Source organism: Erythrolamprus reginae, chromosome 2, assembly GCF_031021105.1.
Source record: "Erythrolamprus reginae isolate rEryReg1 chromosome 2, rEryReg1.hap1, whole genome shotgun sequence".
Lineage (NCBI taxonomy): Eukaryota > Metazoa > Chordata > Lepidosauria > Squamata > Dipsadidae > Erythrolamprus > Erythrolamprus reginae.
Window position 1 is genome coordinate 203162930 of NC_091951.1, and position 17200 is coordinate 203180129.

The window sequence follows — 17200 nt, forward strand, 5'->3', positions numbered from 1 at the left end:
GAAGCTGCCTTTTGCAATTGATCAGTGATGGTCTTGTCAATGATGGTTTTCAGATGGTGCTCCAGTTGTTCTGGGATTGCACCTATTCCTATTATTTTATTTTTATCCTGCCTTTATTAATTTGTAAATTACCGTAACTCAAGCCTGGGAACACACCTAATGCTCCTTTCTCTTTCTCAACAACAGCCCCACCTTTGTGAGATGGGTTGGGCTAAAAGGGACTGACCCAAAGTCACCGTGATGCATTCATAGCACTCACAGTCTGGCACTCGGCCTCTTGGTTTTTAGGCCAAAACCTGAACCACTACACCAAACTGACTATTATAAGTGAGGGTAGGCAGTGGTGGGCTGCTAGCCGATACACCCAATTGGGCTCGTCTCTGTGGCTCTGGAGGTACCATGAGTTTGAGTGGAGTTATGCTTCTACGCCCGTGCAGGTAGCAAAATCGGAAACAAAAATCTCACCGGAACATGGGTGCACCTGCATCTCCAAGTGCAATTTTGCTACCTGCACAGCCACAGAAGCATAATTCCGCTCGAACTCACAGTACCTGCAGAGTGGCGGAGATGAGCCCATTTAGGCGTACTGGCTAACAGCCCACCACTGAAGGCAGGATCATATGTTATGAATACTCTGGGATTCATTCAAACGTTTGGAGCAGGAGACTTTCTGATTCCCATTTCGGACGTATGGCAATGAATCCAGAATCACACACGCAATTGTTTGTTTTTCATCATATTTATTAACATCATCTGAATAAACCTGGCTTTGCCAGCATGAAAGGCACTGTGAAGACAGAATAATGTCTGGAGCGGGTAGTCCAGCCTGTCCAAAACTACCAAGGAAATCTTTGTTTGCATAGTTTGCATGATTTTGACACCAAAGCCAACAGATGGAAATAGCTATGTGCTGCAGTGAGAATTTTACATTTGACAGACACGCAATCTCAATGGCACACTCTTTGGGTTTTGCTGTTCTCCCCCCCTCCCCCCAATAAGCAATAAAACAGTTGGCTGGCTTGCTTTCTAGAAGAGTAGACAGAACATACCAGGCTCATAAAATGGCCCATAATAGATCTGATAATGCTATTTCAAAGTAGTTTACAAAATGCGGACACACAGTAAATAAAACTGGTCACTTACACAACACAGTAAAGGAGAGGAGGAAAATAGAAGATGATGCATTTCCTTCATCAAACTTCTCAGCATCTGGAACTCCCCCCCCTCCAATATCCAAACTGCTCTTATACACATACATATTGACAAGTTTCACACATCATTCTAGGCTCTCATTCAGAACCATGTTTGGTTGATTAAGACAGCTGGATGAATTCACACCAAGCCGAGAACCATGGTTTGGTTTTTTGTTTGTTTGTTTTACAAATCACAATATTGCACGATGCCACAAATCAACCCACCCCATTTTGGCTTAGTTCAATCTGAATTAAAGGTCTGTTCTAGGGAGCACGAGACAAGTAGCTGACGCTGACCAAAACCTCCCTATAAATGCCTTGGACTTTACTGGTGAGATTGAGACAGCCGGGCTTGACGGCTCAGTGGCTGGGAAATATAACAATAGGGTCATAAAGCGGTGAAGGGTCACTGGTAGCAAATACCACAAGTTCTTGTGGGAGTAAAGGAGACGGTAGAGAGCAGAAGGGAACGGCTAAGAGCCTCTCTTTTGATCTTCAGGAAGCGGCAACTGTGGGATTGTGCCTTTCTCGTTTTTACAAAATAGAAAGGTGGAACTAAAAGGTTCCATCTGTTCATTCAGCTGAAAGTAAGCGGTATTACTGGCATGGAATGGATGGTGGAGATAGGAACTGGGGTTTTGAGCAACCACCTCCTCAAGGGGCGTGTGTGGGAGAAAAAGTTCTTCAAGCTTTTTCCCTTGTTGTGCTGTTCTTTGTTTTGTTTTAATTAGAAGGGAGGAGGGAGGGAGGCGTTTAAAAAAAAAATACAGCAGCTTGCAAAAATCTAAATCCGTCATATTTTTTTAAAAATCCCCACAAAGCGCCTCATTACTCTGCACAGGCAGATTCAACTAAATGCGGATAAGTGGATGTTATAAGTGGGATACGGGTGGCTCGAAATTCTGGAAAACAAAGGAATCCTGGGCCAGGACAGTCTTTAAGGTTGATACCAGGTTTAATGAAGTTGCCACTAAAAGGAACTGTTGGGGGGGCCTTGGCACTAACATTAATAATAGTTTGTTGCTCTTTTATTTCATAGGGAGAAAGTTGATATCAGTACTTTAAACCAAGGGTTTCCAACTTTGGCAACTTTAAGACTTGTGGACTTCAGCTCCCAGAATTCTTCATCCAGCTGGCTGAGGAATTCTGGGAATTGAAGTCCAAAAGTCTCAAAATTGCCAAGGTTGGAGACCCCTGCTTTAAACTATGGCAGTAGGAATTCTCACCATCTCATGATTTTGGGGGGGGGGGTTTGGGGGGGAGGGGGAGAGGGAGGGGAAGCATAACAATAGTAAGAATAATAATCTAATGTAGGTCTCATAAAAGGGGACTCACTTATTATTTTCCTATCTAGTGTAGTCCCTCTACAAAACCTATCAGTTAAAGTGGCAGGATAAAATAATAGTCACACAGTAGCCGAGACAGGAGCTACAATGTGTTCCATCCTTAGTCAAGACAGGCTAAGAAGGTCTTATGCCAATGGAAATAAATTGGCAAAGCTCTATAGTTTGCAAATAAGTGTGCCTTTATGTATCCTGCTTCAGGCAAGGGACCGAATGAATTGGGAACCTGCGTAGGCCTCTCATGATCTACAGAAAATGAGAATGCTGGAGAAGTCTAAATCAAATGAGCACTTACAATAAAAATATTTCTACAAAATTCTAGTGTAGTCTCTCTAGGAAATTCCAATTTGACGGACCCGATTCCATTGGGCCCTGAAATACAGCTCCCTCGATAAAGGGTCACTTCCTCCCCAAAGTGAAGGCCTTCTCCATATCAGAAGGCATTCAGACAAACCCTTGGGAATGGCTGGATAGCCTAAGTTGCAACATCTGACCTTGCAAGATCACAGCATTAAAGTAAATCCCAAACGGTGGTTTTCTTCCTGTTTCAGGGAGACTTTCCCGTGTCTGTGTTTACTGAGCATCCTTCAAATGCAGCGGTGAGGTCCCAGAGCTTACGAAGATGTGTGGCCGGCAACACAGTGTGAATCATCTCTAAGGGTACCAGAGGGGGAGCCCTGGCACCATCTGAGCATGCTCGGAACAAGAGAGACAAACTCCCAAGAGGAGGAGCCTCGTGGATCTGGGACCTCCTTAGGCAACCTGCCCTATATCACAAAGAGTTTCTTAATGAGACAATGGGTAAGTGCCTGAAAATTATGTGCATTTCATAGAACATAAACCAACCCAACTGTGAATTTCTTAGCTTTCTGCTTCGCTCCAGGGCTGTTTAAAAGAGGAGGAGGAGGAGGAGGCATCCCTCAAGTTGGAGCCTAGCTGTGGAGGCCAGAAAGAAAAAGGCTGGCAAGAGCTCTTTCCACTTGTGCTATATGTGCGGCGTTTCTGCGAAGAAAGGCTGTGGTTGGTTTGGCTGAAGTTTCTGTGTTGGTGAGGTGGGAGTAGCTGAGGAGTTACTCCAAAAAGTCCGTGAGTACAGAGGCTCAAGACTGGCAGTGGAGCAGTGCAATTTCCCACTAGTGAAGAACTTGTAATATCTAGCACTAACCGAGGCACCGTGTGCGTGGGGACGGAAAGGGCTGGCTTCGAAGAGACATTGGCAGTGTGGGGCAACCCCTTTCTCCCTCCAGCCCTAAACTGAGACAGAAGAATAAATTAATGGGTGCCAGAAATAAGTAATGCCCCCTCCCCAAGGTATCCTGAAGTGCTCCTTGGGTGGCTGGGACAAAAACTGGCCATCTTGGGCACCTTGCAGTCAGGATCCTTCTCGCCAAGCCAGCAGGGAAGGGAGATGATGGGAAGGCACCCCAAAATCGCCAACCTATCCCACTGTAGAGGGTGCATCTTCGCCCAATATTTGACAGAGTTCGCTGAAACGTTGCTGCATCTCGGGAACCCCGGCCAGCTGCTGCTCCAGGCGTTGCTTCTCTTCCCGCAGGGAGAGACGGGCTTCCGGGTCCAGCTTCTCAAACCGCCAGCCACCCTCCCCGTCAAACTGGAGGAGGTGGGTATGGTACTTCCTGAAAATAAGGAGGGAGGCTTATTGAGAGACAGGATACAAGGTTCGACTACTGCAACGCTCTCTACATGGGGCTACCTCTGAAGAGTGTTTGGAAACTCCAGATCGTGCAAAATGTGGCCGCGAAAACTATGGTGGGGCTTCCTAGATTCGCCCACATCTCGTCAACAATCCGCAGCCTGCACTGGTTTCCGATCAGTTTCCGGTCACAATTCAAAGTGTTGGTAATGACTTATAAAGCCCTACATGGCATTGGGCCAGAATACCTTCGAGACCGTCTTCTGCCATATGAATCCCAGCGGCCGATAAGGTCCCACAGAGTTGGCCTTCTCCGGGTCCTGTCGACTAAACAATGTCCAGGGGAAGAGCCTTCTCTGTGGCGGCCCCAGCCTTCTGGAATCAACTCCCCCTGGAGATCAGAACCGCCCCCATCCTCCTTGCCTTTCGTAAGTTACTCAAAACCCACTTTTGTTGCCAGGCATGGGGTAACTGAGCCACCCCTAGGCTATTATAGTTTCGTGTATGGTATGACTGAGCTGTATGGTTTTAATGTTATGGGTTTTAGATGTTGTTTTAATGTATCGGATTTGTTATATTGTGAGCCGCCTCGAGTTCTCAGAGAGAGGCAGCATGCAAATCAAATCAAATCAAATCAAATCAAATCAAATCAAATCAAATCAAATCAAATCAAATCAAATCAAATCAAATCAAATCAAATCAAATCAAATCAAATCAAATCAAATCAAATCAAATCAAATAATCAATCAATCAATCAATAAATAAATAAATAAATAAATAAATAAATAAATAAATAAATAAACTTCTGCATTCAGCCTGCCATCTTTCCCCTTGCTCAAGTTCAACCTCGCCCACACTGGCTCGGTCACTGTTGCTCATTCCTCTAGGCAAATGTCATATGTGTAGGAAGGCTTTGGGGGAGGGATTTTTTTCCACTAAGCTGTCTCCTGGGAGGGGAGTCCGAAACAAAACCACTCTCAGTCCCCGGGGATGAGACCATGGTGCTCCTGCCCACACAATTTCCTGCTGAGGATATGAATCCCCTGCTTGGGAGGGCAGCCAAGGATAAGAGAGAGAGAGAGTGGGAGGAGAGAGGGAGAGAAAGGGAGAGACAGAGAGAGGGAGGGAGGGAGAGAGATGGAGGGAGGAGAGAAAGGAAGTATAAATGGGAGCTGGTGGGGAGAGAGGAAGGATGAGGCTTGGAAAGTGGATTGGCTTGAGGCTTGCCAGATTCAATGCACAGGTCCCCTGTCCCTTTCTGCAGTATGAATTGAAAGAATGAGTTCAGGAAATGCCTCTTTTCCTGGCACAAAGCCTCTTAAAGGCCCAGGATTCCTGGGGGAGAAGTTCCTATGGGAGGAAAAAATCCTTTTTTGTCCCTGCTTTAGGAAAAAGGAACCCGCTCCTGGCCCACCAAAGTAGTGGCAAATTCTGCCTCCACACTCTCCTGGCCTGCCCATCTGAGCCTTGTGTGTGAGAACCTGTAGGTGTAGTACTTGGTAAAAGGGGATTTCTACAGCAGTACAAGGAAAGAATTTGCAGTCGGGGAAAGCATTGAATTGCCACAGGCTTCCTTGGAAGAATCATAACTTTGCCCCTGGCGCTATCATGGAGGGTTGCCAGACATATTCCAGGAATGGCTGAAAGCAAAAGTAATAACACCGGAATTCTTTCAGAATACCTTCCCTTTGTTAATCAAATCAAGGACACACCCACACCAAAACAGCAACAGATGAGGTGTATTCTCAGGCAGGAATATACAGTGGTACCTCTACCCAAGAACGCCTCTATTTCCAAACTTTTCTAGATAAGAACCGGGTATTCAAGAACCATTTTCCACTTACAAACCCGAGCCTCTGAAACTGTAACCGGAAAAAGCAGGGAGAAGCCTCTGTGGGGCCTCTCTAGGAATCTCTTGGGAGGAAACAGGGCCGGAAAAGGCAGGGAGAAGCCTCCATGGGGCCTCTCTAGGAATCTCCTGGGAGGAAACAGGGCCGGAAAAGGCAGGGAGAAGCCTCCATGGGGCCTCTCTAGGAATCTCTTGGGAGGAAACATGGCTGGAAAAGGTGGGGAGAAGATCTATGGGGCTAATGTAGGAATCTCCTGGGAGGAAACAGGGCCGGAAAAGGCAGGGAGAAGCCTCCATGGGGCCTCTCTAGGAATCTCTTGGGAGGAAACAGGGCCGGAAAAAGCAGGGAGAAGCCTCTGTGGGGCCTCTCTAGGAATCTCTTGGGAGGAAACATGGCTGGAAAAGGTGGGGAGAAGATCTATGGGGCTAATGTAGGAATCTCCTGGGAGGAAACAGGGCCGGAAAAGGCAGGGAGAAGCCTCCATGGGGCCTCTCTAGGAATCTCTTGGGAGGAAACAGGGCCGGAAAAAGCAGGGAGAAGCCTCTGTGGGGCCTCTCTAGGAATCTCTTGGGAGGAAACAGGGCCGGAAAAAGCAGGGAGAAGCCTCTGTGGGGCCTCTCTAGGAATCTCTTGGGAGGAAACAGGGCCGGAAAAGGCAGGGAGAAGCCTCCATGGGGCCTCTCTAGGAATCTCCTGGGAGGAAACATGGCTGGAAAAGGTGGGGAGAAGATCTATGGGGCTAATGTAGGAATCTCCTGGGAGGAAACAGGGCCGGAAAAGGCAGGGAGAAGCCTCCATGGGGCCTCTCTAGGAATCTCCTGGGAGGAAACATGGCTGGAAAAGGCGGGGAGAAGATCTATGGGGCCAATGTAGGAATCTCCTGGGAGGAAACAGGGCCGGGAAAGGCAGGGAGAAGCCTCCATGGGGCCTCTCTAGGAATCTCCTGGGAGGAAACAGGGCCTCCATCCTCCCTGGGTTTCCCCAATCGCACGCATTATTTGCTTTTACATTGATTCCTGTGGGAAAAATTGCTTCTCCTTACAAAGTTTTCTACTTAAGAACTTGGTCATGGAAGGAATTAAATTTGTAATTAGAGGTACCACTGTATATGGCTGGACTTCAGGGAAAGGACCTAGTGAGAATTCTCCAACTTCTTTCCCAACAACTGTGCATGAAGACAAAGGACTCAGAGGATTCTGATGTTGACCAACACGGAGGTATGTTGGTCAACAGATAAAGGAATGCTGAGCAACAGATAAAGAAATGAGGCTGGTCTGGTCTGCATATCATAAGGCAGGGGTGTCAAACTGGCGGCCCGCGGGCCAGATACATCACACATAGGCCACGCCCACCCCAGCTCTGCGAATGGGAAAAACATCGCAAAACATCACATGACGTCAACGTGATGCCATGAGTTTGACACCCATGTGCTAAGGGATAAGAAGCTGCTTGATTTTGTCCCAGCATGCTGTGTGAATCTGGTCGTTGTGGTTTGTAAACCAACTAAAAAGGCTGTGACTACATTACAGTACAATTCCTAGCATTGGTAGGCAGTGGCAAATGAGGAAAGAACTTATGCAAGAAGAACATACTGGATCCTGCAAAGAACCTATAAAAAGGTAAAGGTAAAAGCTCCCCCGCACATGCGTGCTAGCCGTTTCCAACTCTAGGGGGCAGTGCTCATCTCTGTTTCTAAGCTGAAGAGACAGCGCTGTCCAAAAACATTTCCGTGGTCATGTGGCCGGCATTACTAAACGCCTAAGGTGCATTTTTCTACTTGCATTTTTTTTAACGTGCTTTTGAAATGCTAGGTTGGCAGAAGCTGGGACAAGTAACGGGAGCTCACCCTGTTACACAGCGCTAGGGATTCGAACTGCTGAACTGCCAATCGACAAGCTCAGTGTCTTAGCCACTGAGCCACCATGTTCCTTCAAAAGAGCCTGTAATTTACTGATTTTACAATGTCGCAAGTTCTTACTCCTGATATACTGAGGAGCTTACCATGAAATATGAATTCAGCCCATTGTGGATAATTTTGAAAAACTGTGGTGTAACACAATGTTCTAAGACAGTGTTTCCCAACCTTGGCAACTTGAAGATATTTGGATTTCAACTGCAAATGCTGGCTGGGGAATTCTGGGAGTTGAAGTCCAAATATCTTCAAGTTGCCAAGGTTGGGAAACACTGTTCTAAGAGAATGTGTGAAGTGAGGTCCTAACATACTGTATAGTTCATTCCATACATTACACCCTTAACTTGTTTATTTATGTTTTACTAAAGACCATAAATGACTGGATTATGAGGGGCTCCCAGAAAAGAATGCACCACATTTTTTTTTCTCAGCCTACAGTAATGGTACCAATGCGAAACTTTAGATATACATTATTTGAATTGTCAAGAGTGCATGTGTAAATTTTGCATTTCTTCAGACAGATAGCATAGCTGTAGCAGTGTTTCAAAATGGCGTCTGTAATTGATGTACATTACAAGCCGCATGTCGTCACTGAATTTCTCATTGTGGAGAAAGAAACTGTTGGGAACATTCACAAACATTTGTGTACAGTTTATGCAGAATCTGCAGTCGACAGAAATATGGTTAGTTGTTGGGAACAGAGGATGAGGCCATTGGAGAACAGTTTGGCAGAGCTTTGTGACCAGAACAAGGAGAACAAGGCTTTGTGACCAGAACAAGGAGTGATAGCGACAGGGGATACACAACCTTGTGTCTTGCTGGAGGAAGGCCATAGAACGGGATAGGAGATTATGTGGAAAAACAGGGAGTGTAGAAGAAACATCATTCTTTCTTGTGTGTAAGTTTCATTGTGTTCAATAAATAATTGTTGAAGAAAAAAAATGTGGTGCATTACTTTCTGGGTGATCCTCATAGAACAATAAATTATAATTTGAAAGTTATGGTTTATGCAATGTATTACCATGTTTCCCCGAAAATAAGACAGGGTCTTATATTGTTTGGAACCCTGAAATATGGCCTTATTATTGGGAGGGGCTTATTATTTTGGGGGTGGAGTAGGGGCCAAGGATGAGACTGGATGTTCCATTACTGTCACCTCCCCTCCCTGTTCTTAGCACTGTCCGAGCAGCTGGCCCACCGCAACCACCTCATGGAGCAGGACTCTGCAGTTATGACATTGCACGCACAAACTGCAGGATTGCCACGAGCTTCATCATGCAGCAGTTACGGTTCTGCTGCCATTCATACAATGCAATGGCACAAGCCGGTGGCGACGTGATGAGACGGCCGGCACTAAGAACAAGGAGGGGAGGGGGTTATGATCTTACTTTGTTTTACAGGAAGGTCTTAAATGGGAGGACTGGTCGTAAATTTATTTTTTCATCACTATTCTAACTGTGGTTGCTAAACAGGGCAGTCACTAAATAAGGACTGCCTATAACTTCACTGGAACATAATGCTATTTCTCATGGATTGAACAGATATGAACATTTTTATTACAATACAGCTTGATTCACAGATCCTGCTAGGCTGTAATCATCTTATAAACCGCAATGAGTGGGTTCATTTAGCAGAAACATGTGAGTCACCTAATGGCTTTGCAAGTTGTCTAAATCCAATCAGTAAGTTTCAGTTAACTTGCCAGTAGGGATGACTGCTGTCAAAACCAAAAGAGTTTCATGAATAGCCACTATTTATAGGTACCGTAATTGTCAGCATCTTCACCTCCTACGTTTCATTTGACCACTTAGCGTTGCTTCCTTCCCCAAATTTTGATTGTATTTTATCATTCTTTCTTTTTTATGATCCCAATGAAATGGAATGTAGTTCACAGAAACGTGATGCTACAGTAAATGCAAAACAACAGAATCTTGTGATACCTTAGAGATTAATATCACAAGAGGCCTCGTTGTTTTGGTTGGACCTAATCAGGAACCCCTGGGAATACCTGCTACAGGTGTGATTATATCTATTCAAATAAAAACAAAAACCATAGATCTTCAAGCAAGGGAGGGAAGGTATAAAGCAAGGGTGTCAAACTCAAGGTGCATGGGCTGGATCTGGTCCATGGGGTGCTTAGAAACATAGAAACATAGAAAACTGATGGCAGAAAAAGACCTCATGATCTATCTAGTCTGCCCTTATACTATTTTCTGTATTTTATCTTAGGATGGATATATGTTTATCCCAGGCATGTTTAAATTCAGTTACTGTGGATTTATCTACCACGTCTGCTGGAAGTTTGTTCCAAGGATCTACTACTCTTTCAGTAAAATAATATTTTCTCATGTTGCTTTTGATCTTTCCCCCAACTAACTTCAGATTGTGTCCCCTTGTTCTTGTGTTCACTTTCCTATTAACAAACAAGAACAAGGGGACACAATCTGAAGTTAGTTGGGGGAAAGTTAGTTGCTTAGATCAGGCTCGTGGGGCCACCCTGGATACAGCGAAGGACCAGCCCACGATGCCTAGGCCAGCACAAATGGGCTCCTGAGCTACATTTTTGCTGGGTTGCAGGGGGCTGTCCCAGCCGAAAATAGAGACTTGGAGCCTGTTTTCACGGGCAGAGCACTCAGGCCACCATAGGCGCCCAACACGAGTGATGTCAAGATGGCCACACCCACCCTGGTCAAGCCCCCCAGCACACCCACCCCAGGTAAAACCGCCTTCTACTGCACGAATCCCAGCGGCCGATAAGGTCCCACAGAGTTGGCCTTCTGCGGGTCCCGTCGACCAAACAATGTCGTTTGGCGGGCCCCCGGGGAAGAGCCTTCTCTGTGGCGGCCCCGGCCCTCTAGAATCAACTCCCCCCCCAGAGATTAGAACAGCCCTCACCCTCCTTGTCTTTCGCAAATTACTCAAGACCCACCTTTATCACCAGGCATGGGAGAACTGAGACATCCTCCCCCAGGCTTTTATATTTTATGTTTGGCATGTATGTGTTGTATGGTTTTAAATTGCTGGGGTTTTAGATATGTTTTATTTTAATATTAGATTTGTTTCACTGGTATATTGTTTCTATTACTGTTGTGAGCCGCCCTGAGTCTTCGGAGAGGGGCGGCATACAAATCTAATAAATAATAATAATAACAACAACAATAATAATAATAAAACACAACCCTAATGCAGCCCTCAATGAAATCAAGTTTGACACCCCTGGTATAAAGCATTATAATATCCCACAAGACATACCACAACGAAGGTCGGTGTGTGATGGACAGCAACGCTATCCCTGCATCCTTTGCTGCTTGGAAGATCTTGCCTTCTACATCAATACTGACGGCACTGGTGCATTCATCGAGGAGAGCGTACTTTGGCCTGGGCAAGGAAGGGAGGGCCCACAGTCAGTGATCCCAAATACCTTTTTCACTTATCCAGGACCCCATCCGTCAACTCCCATGCTGTGCTGCCCCTTTCCTTTCCTTTATTCCTGCCTCTTGCAGTTATCAGGACCACTTCCGTCTACTGCAATTGCAGCAATTGCCCAGTAACCACCTCATGGGAAAGGAAGGAAGCAGAGACCTGGAAACGTAAAGGGCGCCTGCCCTCTGGAACTATCTGGTTCTTTGACAGGCTCGACTGCTTTCCATATACTACTTAAAGCTGAAATTATTTCAAAGACAATTCAGGAAATAAGGGAAGTGGCCGCTCCTGGCTTGGATTAAGCTATTATCCTTATTATTGTGGTTGCTGATATTTAGTGTTTTATTTTGCTTTTATGTCTATATTGTTAAGCACTGGGAATTTTCCGCGATTACAATAGCCTTTTATCTTGTCTACCGATACTTTTGGAATTCATCCTGACCACTTCTCCCCAATCCACATTTTTGGGAAGCTCTTTGTGTGACTTAATCCTGCATCACTAGGGAGTGGTGTAAAGCAGCGGCCACAAACCTTTTGGACACCAGGGACTGGTTCTGTGGAGACAGGTTTTTCCATAGACCACAGGGGGCAAGGTTTCAAGTGCTTCCTACATCCCACGTATGGGGCTTCGCTTGTTTACATGGCCTGGTTTCTGACGTGCTGGGGTTTCTGGCATCCTCAGGTATAAAGTACAATTGGAACTGCAGTTCTAGGCACTAACCTGTGATAGAACATCCGGGCCATCCCCATTCGCTGCTTCTCGCCACCCGAAAGTACATCCTTCCAATCGCTGACGGCTTCCCAACCTGATTGAAAAATAATTAACAATACAGTACATATGTTAGTTGCGGCAAGAATTACATTTGCACAGAAATGGAAAGAAAAGGAAATACCAAAAGATGTAGAAGTATTTAAAAAAAATTATAGAATGTGCAGAACTAGACATGATGACAAAACGTTTGAATGACCAAGCTGAAACAGAATTTTATAAAATCTGGGATAAAGTATATAAATGGTGGAATCTTAAAAATAGTGGTAAAATTATATAAGTAACAACTTATAATTATTTGAATTTATCAACTAGAAAATTAATTGTATGTTTAGATGGAAGAATATTTTTTTTTAGTTATATTAAATAAGTGAATATTAATTAATTAATTAATTAATTAAATAACATGATAGTAATAGACAGAATGTAATAGTTTAAAAATAATAAAATCAGAGTATTTTTATAATGTTACTAATATTAAGTATTACTTTTTTATATAGTATTATGAGTTTAAGAATTTTATAATTTATAGATAAGAAAATTAATTAAAGTTATAGAAACCATAAACTAAAAACAATAGAGTTAAATTTAATAAGAACATAGAGTGTGAGTGTTATATTTCTGAATCGATCTGATTATAGTTGGACATTTCTTTTTTGTATTAGTTAGACTTCTAAGATAAGCGGAGCAATGGAAGCTCCTTGAATGTTGAATGTTGTTTGTCTTTGTATGTCTAATGAAAAATAATAAAAAAATATTTTAAAGAAAGAAGAAAAATCATTAAAGAAGAGGCTCTACTGTTACTTTTTTCTGTATGTCTAGTTTCTCCACCTACCCAATTCCCTGCCTGCTGCATGTAAACCAAAGGCAAGACTAGGCCCAGGATACGTTTCCCCTCAGTAAAAGAAGTCAAGGGGTTTGGTTGCCACCTTCATGCCAGGGAGCTACGCACCTCCTTCACGCTGTACAATATAATTGAGGTTGACAACGTCCAGGATCCGTTCCAGGTCAGAATCAGTACGTCCTTTCCGTCCCATGTCCTTGGCCGTATCTGGGTAAATCACCTGGTCTCTCAGGGTGCCCACAGACATGTATGGTCTACGGTGAAATACCAAATAAACAAATCACACTAATTGGCGTTTGAAGAGCAGCTGAAATTCTCCACAGTCAGGGTGTTTGTAGCCCTTTAAAGGAGGCCCATGTCAGACAAGCAAGCGAGGCATGGAGATGGAAGAAGCTGAGGGTAACCTTCTTCAGCTTGGTGGCCTTCAGCTGTTGTTCTCATCACCGCCAGCCAGCATACACAATATCCATCCTGGGATGATGAAATCTGGTACTTAACCAAACTGGAAAGCTCCAGAATGCTGCCAATAGTAGGTTTGCATGGAGTTATCTAGAACAGTGTTTCCCAACCTTGGCCACTTGAAGATATTTGGACTTCAACTCCCAGAATTCCCCAGCCAGCGAATGCTGGCTGGGGAATTCTGGGAGTTGAAGTCCAGATATCTTAAAGGAGCCAAGGTTGGGAAACACTGATCTAGAAATCTCTTGACAGGGCAGAGATTCAAACTAGGGCATTCTTCAGTGCACCAGTTCTCTTCCTCCAATGTGGAAAAGAGAATCTTGAGGCAATTAAGAGTTCAGATCTCTGTAATCCAGAGTTTTCCTGTTCATATCCCATTCCTCGCTCAATCCGACTCATTCCCAGAGGGCTAGCTTCTCTATGGTTTGGTCCCCAGTTCCCCACCCTCCCCTGACATTCTAGCCACTGTACCTCTGTGGAATGTAAAACATTCGATGAGGAGGTGGCTTGTAGAGGGTGCCGTTGTAAGTTGGCCAAAGCCCCCCCAAGATCCGGAAAAGGGAGCTCTTCCCACAGCCATTTGGCCCAGTGATCAGGAGGTGCATGCCTTCATCTACCTGCGAGAAGGGGAAGCACAGAGCAAAATATGAAAGAAGGAAGAATAAAAATATAACAGCAATAATATACCCAAACATCTGGAGCAACACTTGAGTATCACTAGCCTTGATAAAATCATCATCGGTCCAACTGCAAAAAGCAGCTTTCCTTGGAACAGCATACATCCTGCAATTATACCTTTAATACCACAAAAAAACCCACATCTGCTTATCCCAGTATCCTTTGGAAACACTTGATAGATGGATAAAAATGCCAAAACCAGCCTGAACATTTGAATAGAATAGAATAGAATGCGTTGTTGCCCAAGTGTGATTGGACACACAAGGAATTTGTCTTAGTGCATATGCTCTCAGTGTACATAAAAGAAAAAGATACATTTGTCAAGAATCACGTAGTACAACACTTATTGATTGTCATAGGGGTAAAATAAGCAATGAAGAAACAATCAATATTAATAAAAATCTTAGGATACAAGCAACAAGTTATAGTCATACATTTGGCTGACTACGTGACTAACAACAATAATGGTCTCTCCCCATTTCCCCCTCCCCAATTCATGACAGCTTTAATTGTTTCTCAGGATCCAAACTCCCCTCACCCCATTAATATCTAACACTGTTCACAATAGAAATTGTATTTGTCCAGGCAACTTACTTTATCCATTTGGTGCTCTAATAGCAATCTCTGAGCCCCATCAGCTCACTACCTCTCTTCTTAATCTGGTCTCAAGTGCCTGTTGCATTCCCAGCCTTCTTGCAAAATCATAAAGACCAGAAGTTACCTATCAGTTCCATCAAAGCACACATGACCCCTCTACACATAGGTCATCCTACCTGACCCTGAAACCAGGTGAGACTCCCTAGCCCTTCCCCTTCTGTACTCCTTTGCTCTGCTGCTTGATCTCCTGGTCTCTGAATTCTAGCCAATAGAATGCTTGGAATTGTCTCCTGACACACTGTCTCCTTTCCCTGTCAGGACTTTCTCCCGGAACATACAGAGGCAATGGCCAGCAAAAGTTAATATGTTAACATGTTTGCCAACACGATTACTGTATCAACTAATCATGCAAATAAAGGGTTTTGATCTGGTCCTGTGCCTTTGATCACAAGCTGACTTACAGATTTCCAAGGGGAAGCTTCTCAGCACACTGCCACCTATTAATTACTGAATATCAGGAGCCTATTAAAATAATATCTGCATATGGCCAGTTCAAAGGTTGGCAGCCTTACGCGTTGAAAGTAATCTTAAATTGCTTCCCACGTTGATGCAGTTAGATTAGAAAATGCAACACCTCAACTTTCATCGGTGCTTCAATGCCGCTATCCCAGTCCCAGTCTTCCTATTATTCTCTCAGACCATCTTCCCGTGGACTTCAGAAGTGGTCAAACTACAATTTTCAGCTTCTCTTTCCATTAGTCATGCTGGTTCAGGCTGCTTGGCATTGTAGTTCATCAGGCTCTACAAAGTCAGCTTCCCTTATACTAATGCCTTGACCACTTACTCGGATATTGAGGCTGGTGACTACCACATCCCCCGTGGGAGTGATGATAGGTATGTTTTCACAGACAATCCCATGATCAACATCAATCACATGTCCTGTAAGCAGAAGAAAAGACAGAGTCTTATACTCACAATGAAAGAAGCATTTCATTTCTATCATTCTCAGTAGATAGAAATAAATTAAACCCTTTGTCAATGATTTCTTTTGCTCTATGAGACCCATTTTACATAGATGGAACTTGGGACAACAGACACTTTCTGAGATTTTACAGTTTGGTGTGGGCACATTCATGGCTGCTGTTGAGGATTCATAGTTTATTAAGTGGGTACCATAGAGAGAAACAGCCTGTCATCAGATGGTGATCTGGTAAAGTTATTTCCCAATCCATTTCTAATCTCTCTGCAGGATGTTCCTCACTACCTCTGCTAATTTTTGGCTATTTTTCCCTGTGGCTATCTGGCAATTTTATATTTTCTAAAAATCCTTTATAAAATTAGTGTAGAATTCAGAAATATTCTTATAAATAAAAATGGCAATCAAGTCTGATGCTTTGCTCCATACTGTTTCCTTCTCAATACCTGGCACATTCCCCATAAGATATAGCTTAGCATATCTGAATTTAGCCTAGCAGCAAACAGGTATCCAATAATATAGTAAGGTACCTTCCCCACCAAATAAGTGAAAACGATGGATGAAAACTAGTACCAATGACATAAGAGGAATTCTTGCAAAGTAGATTATGAAATGTACATATCCTTCCAATATGATGACTTAATCTGGAGAATACATCTCTTATTTCTTTTTCGTTTGGCATAGACTCTAGAGAAAATCAAATAATATAGGCTGGTCAACCCAAGACAGTTCTGACAAGTTGGTGCCATGGCCTAGTAAACCCACGCCTGAGCTTTATTATCTCAGTTTATCTATGACCACATAACTGGACATCCTATACAACCATCAGAAGGTAAAGGCAAACATTCAAGCGTTTCCTTCATAATCCTTTGTTTTTACTTATGAAACCACCTTGCTGATTGATTTTAAGTTTCTGTTGACCTTAAAACAAAATATCAAGTAAATAAGACATTAGAAATTAATTCCTATACATATGTGATTTTCAAAACAAAAGGAATAATGAACAAAACCAAACTTGTACTTTTTTTTTAAGTGCAGAGATTGCTTTTGGCCGATTAAAATATATGGCAGACTACTGAGAACTGATTCTAAGGTCTCAGGAGAACATTTGGAACTATGATATGATCATGTCAAGTTCTCCAGGCTTAGCAGACATCAATGAAAGGCAGATAAAACTGGAAGAATCTACTGCAGACTTCTCTAAGTTGCTTCCCTCTGGATCTTTTGGGCACTAGGGACCAGTTCTATGGAGAGAGGTTTTTCAATGGACTGGTGTGTGTCGTAGTTTCAAGTGCTGCCTGCATCCCATGGATGGGGCTTCGCTTGCTTGAATGGACTGGTTTCTGGCATTCTGGGCACCAGTGCCGGTCCATGGACTTGGGGTGGGGACTGGGTGGGCTACTGCCCGGACGGGGGGGGGGGGGAAATGCAGTGGGGTAGCAAAAATGGAGCTCCACCCCAGAGCACCCAATTTGCACTGAGAGATGTTAAAAGAAAATGCA

The 17200-nt window shown here is 43.9% G+C and overlaps 1 protein-coding gene across 1 annotated transcript in view; it reads right to left on the reverse strand.

Moving 5' to 3' along the window:
* Positions 1-723: 723 nt before the first annotated feature.
* Positions 724-17200, reverse strand: part of ABCD1 (ATP binding cassette subfamily D member 1) — a 31343-nt gene continuing 14866 nt past the window's right edge. Inside the window, exons 5-10 of the mRNA XM_070741352.1 lie at positions 15567-15661; positions 13919-14064; positions 13097-13242; positions 12097-12181; positions 11205-11330; positions 724-4173 (exon numbers count right to left, since the gene is read on the reverse strand). Coding sequence (XP_070597453.1) covers positions 3975-4173; positions 11205-11330; positions 12097-12181; positions 13097-13242; positions 13919-14064; positions 15567-15661 — 797 coding nt within the window. The 3' untranslated portion in view covers positions 724-3974. The remainder of the gene's footprint in view (positions 4174-11204; positions 11331-12096; positions 12182-13096; positions 13243-13918; positions 14065-15566; positions 15662-17200) is intronic.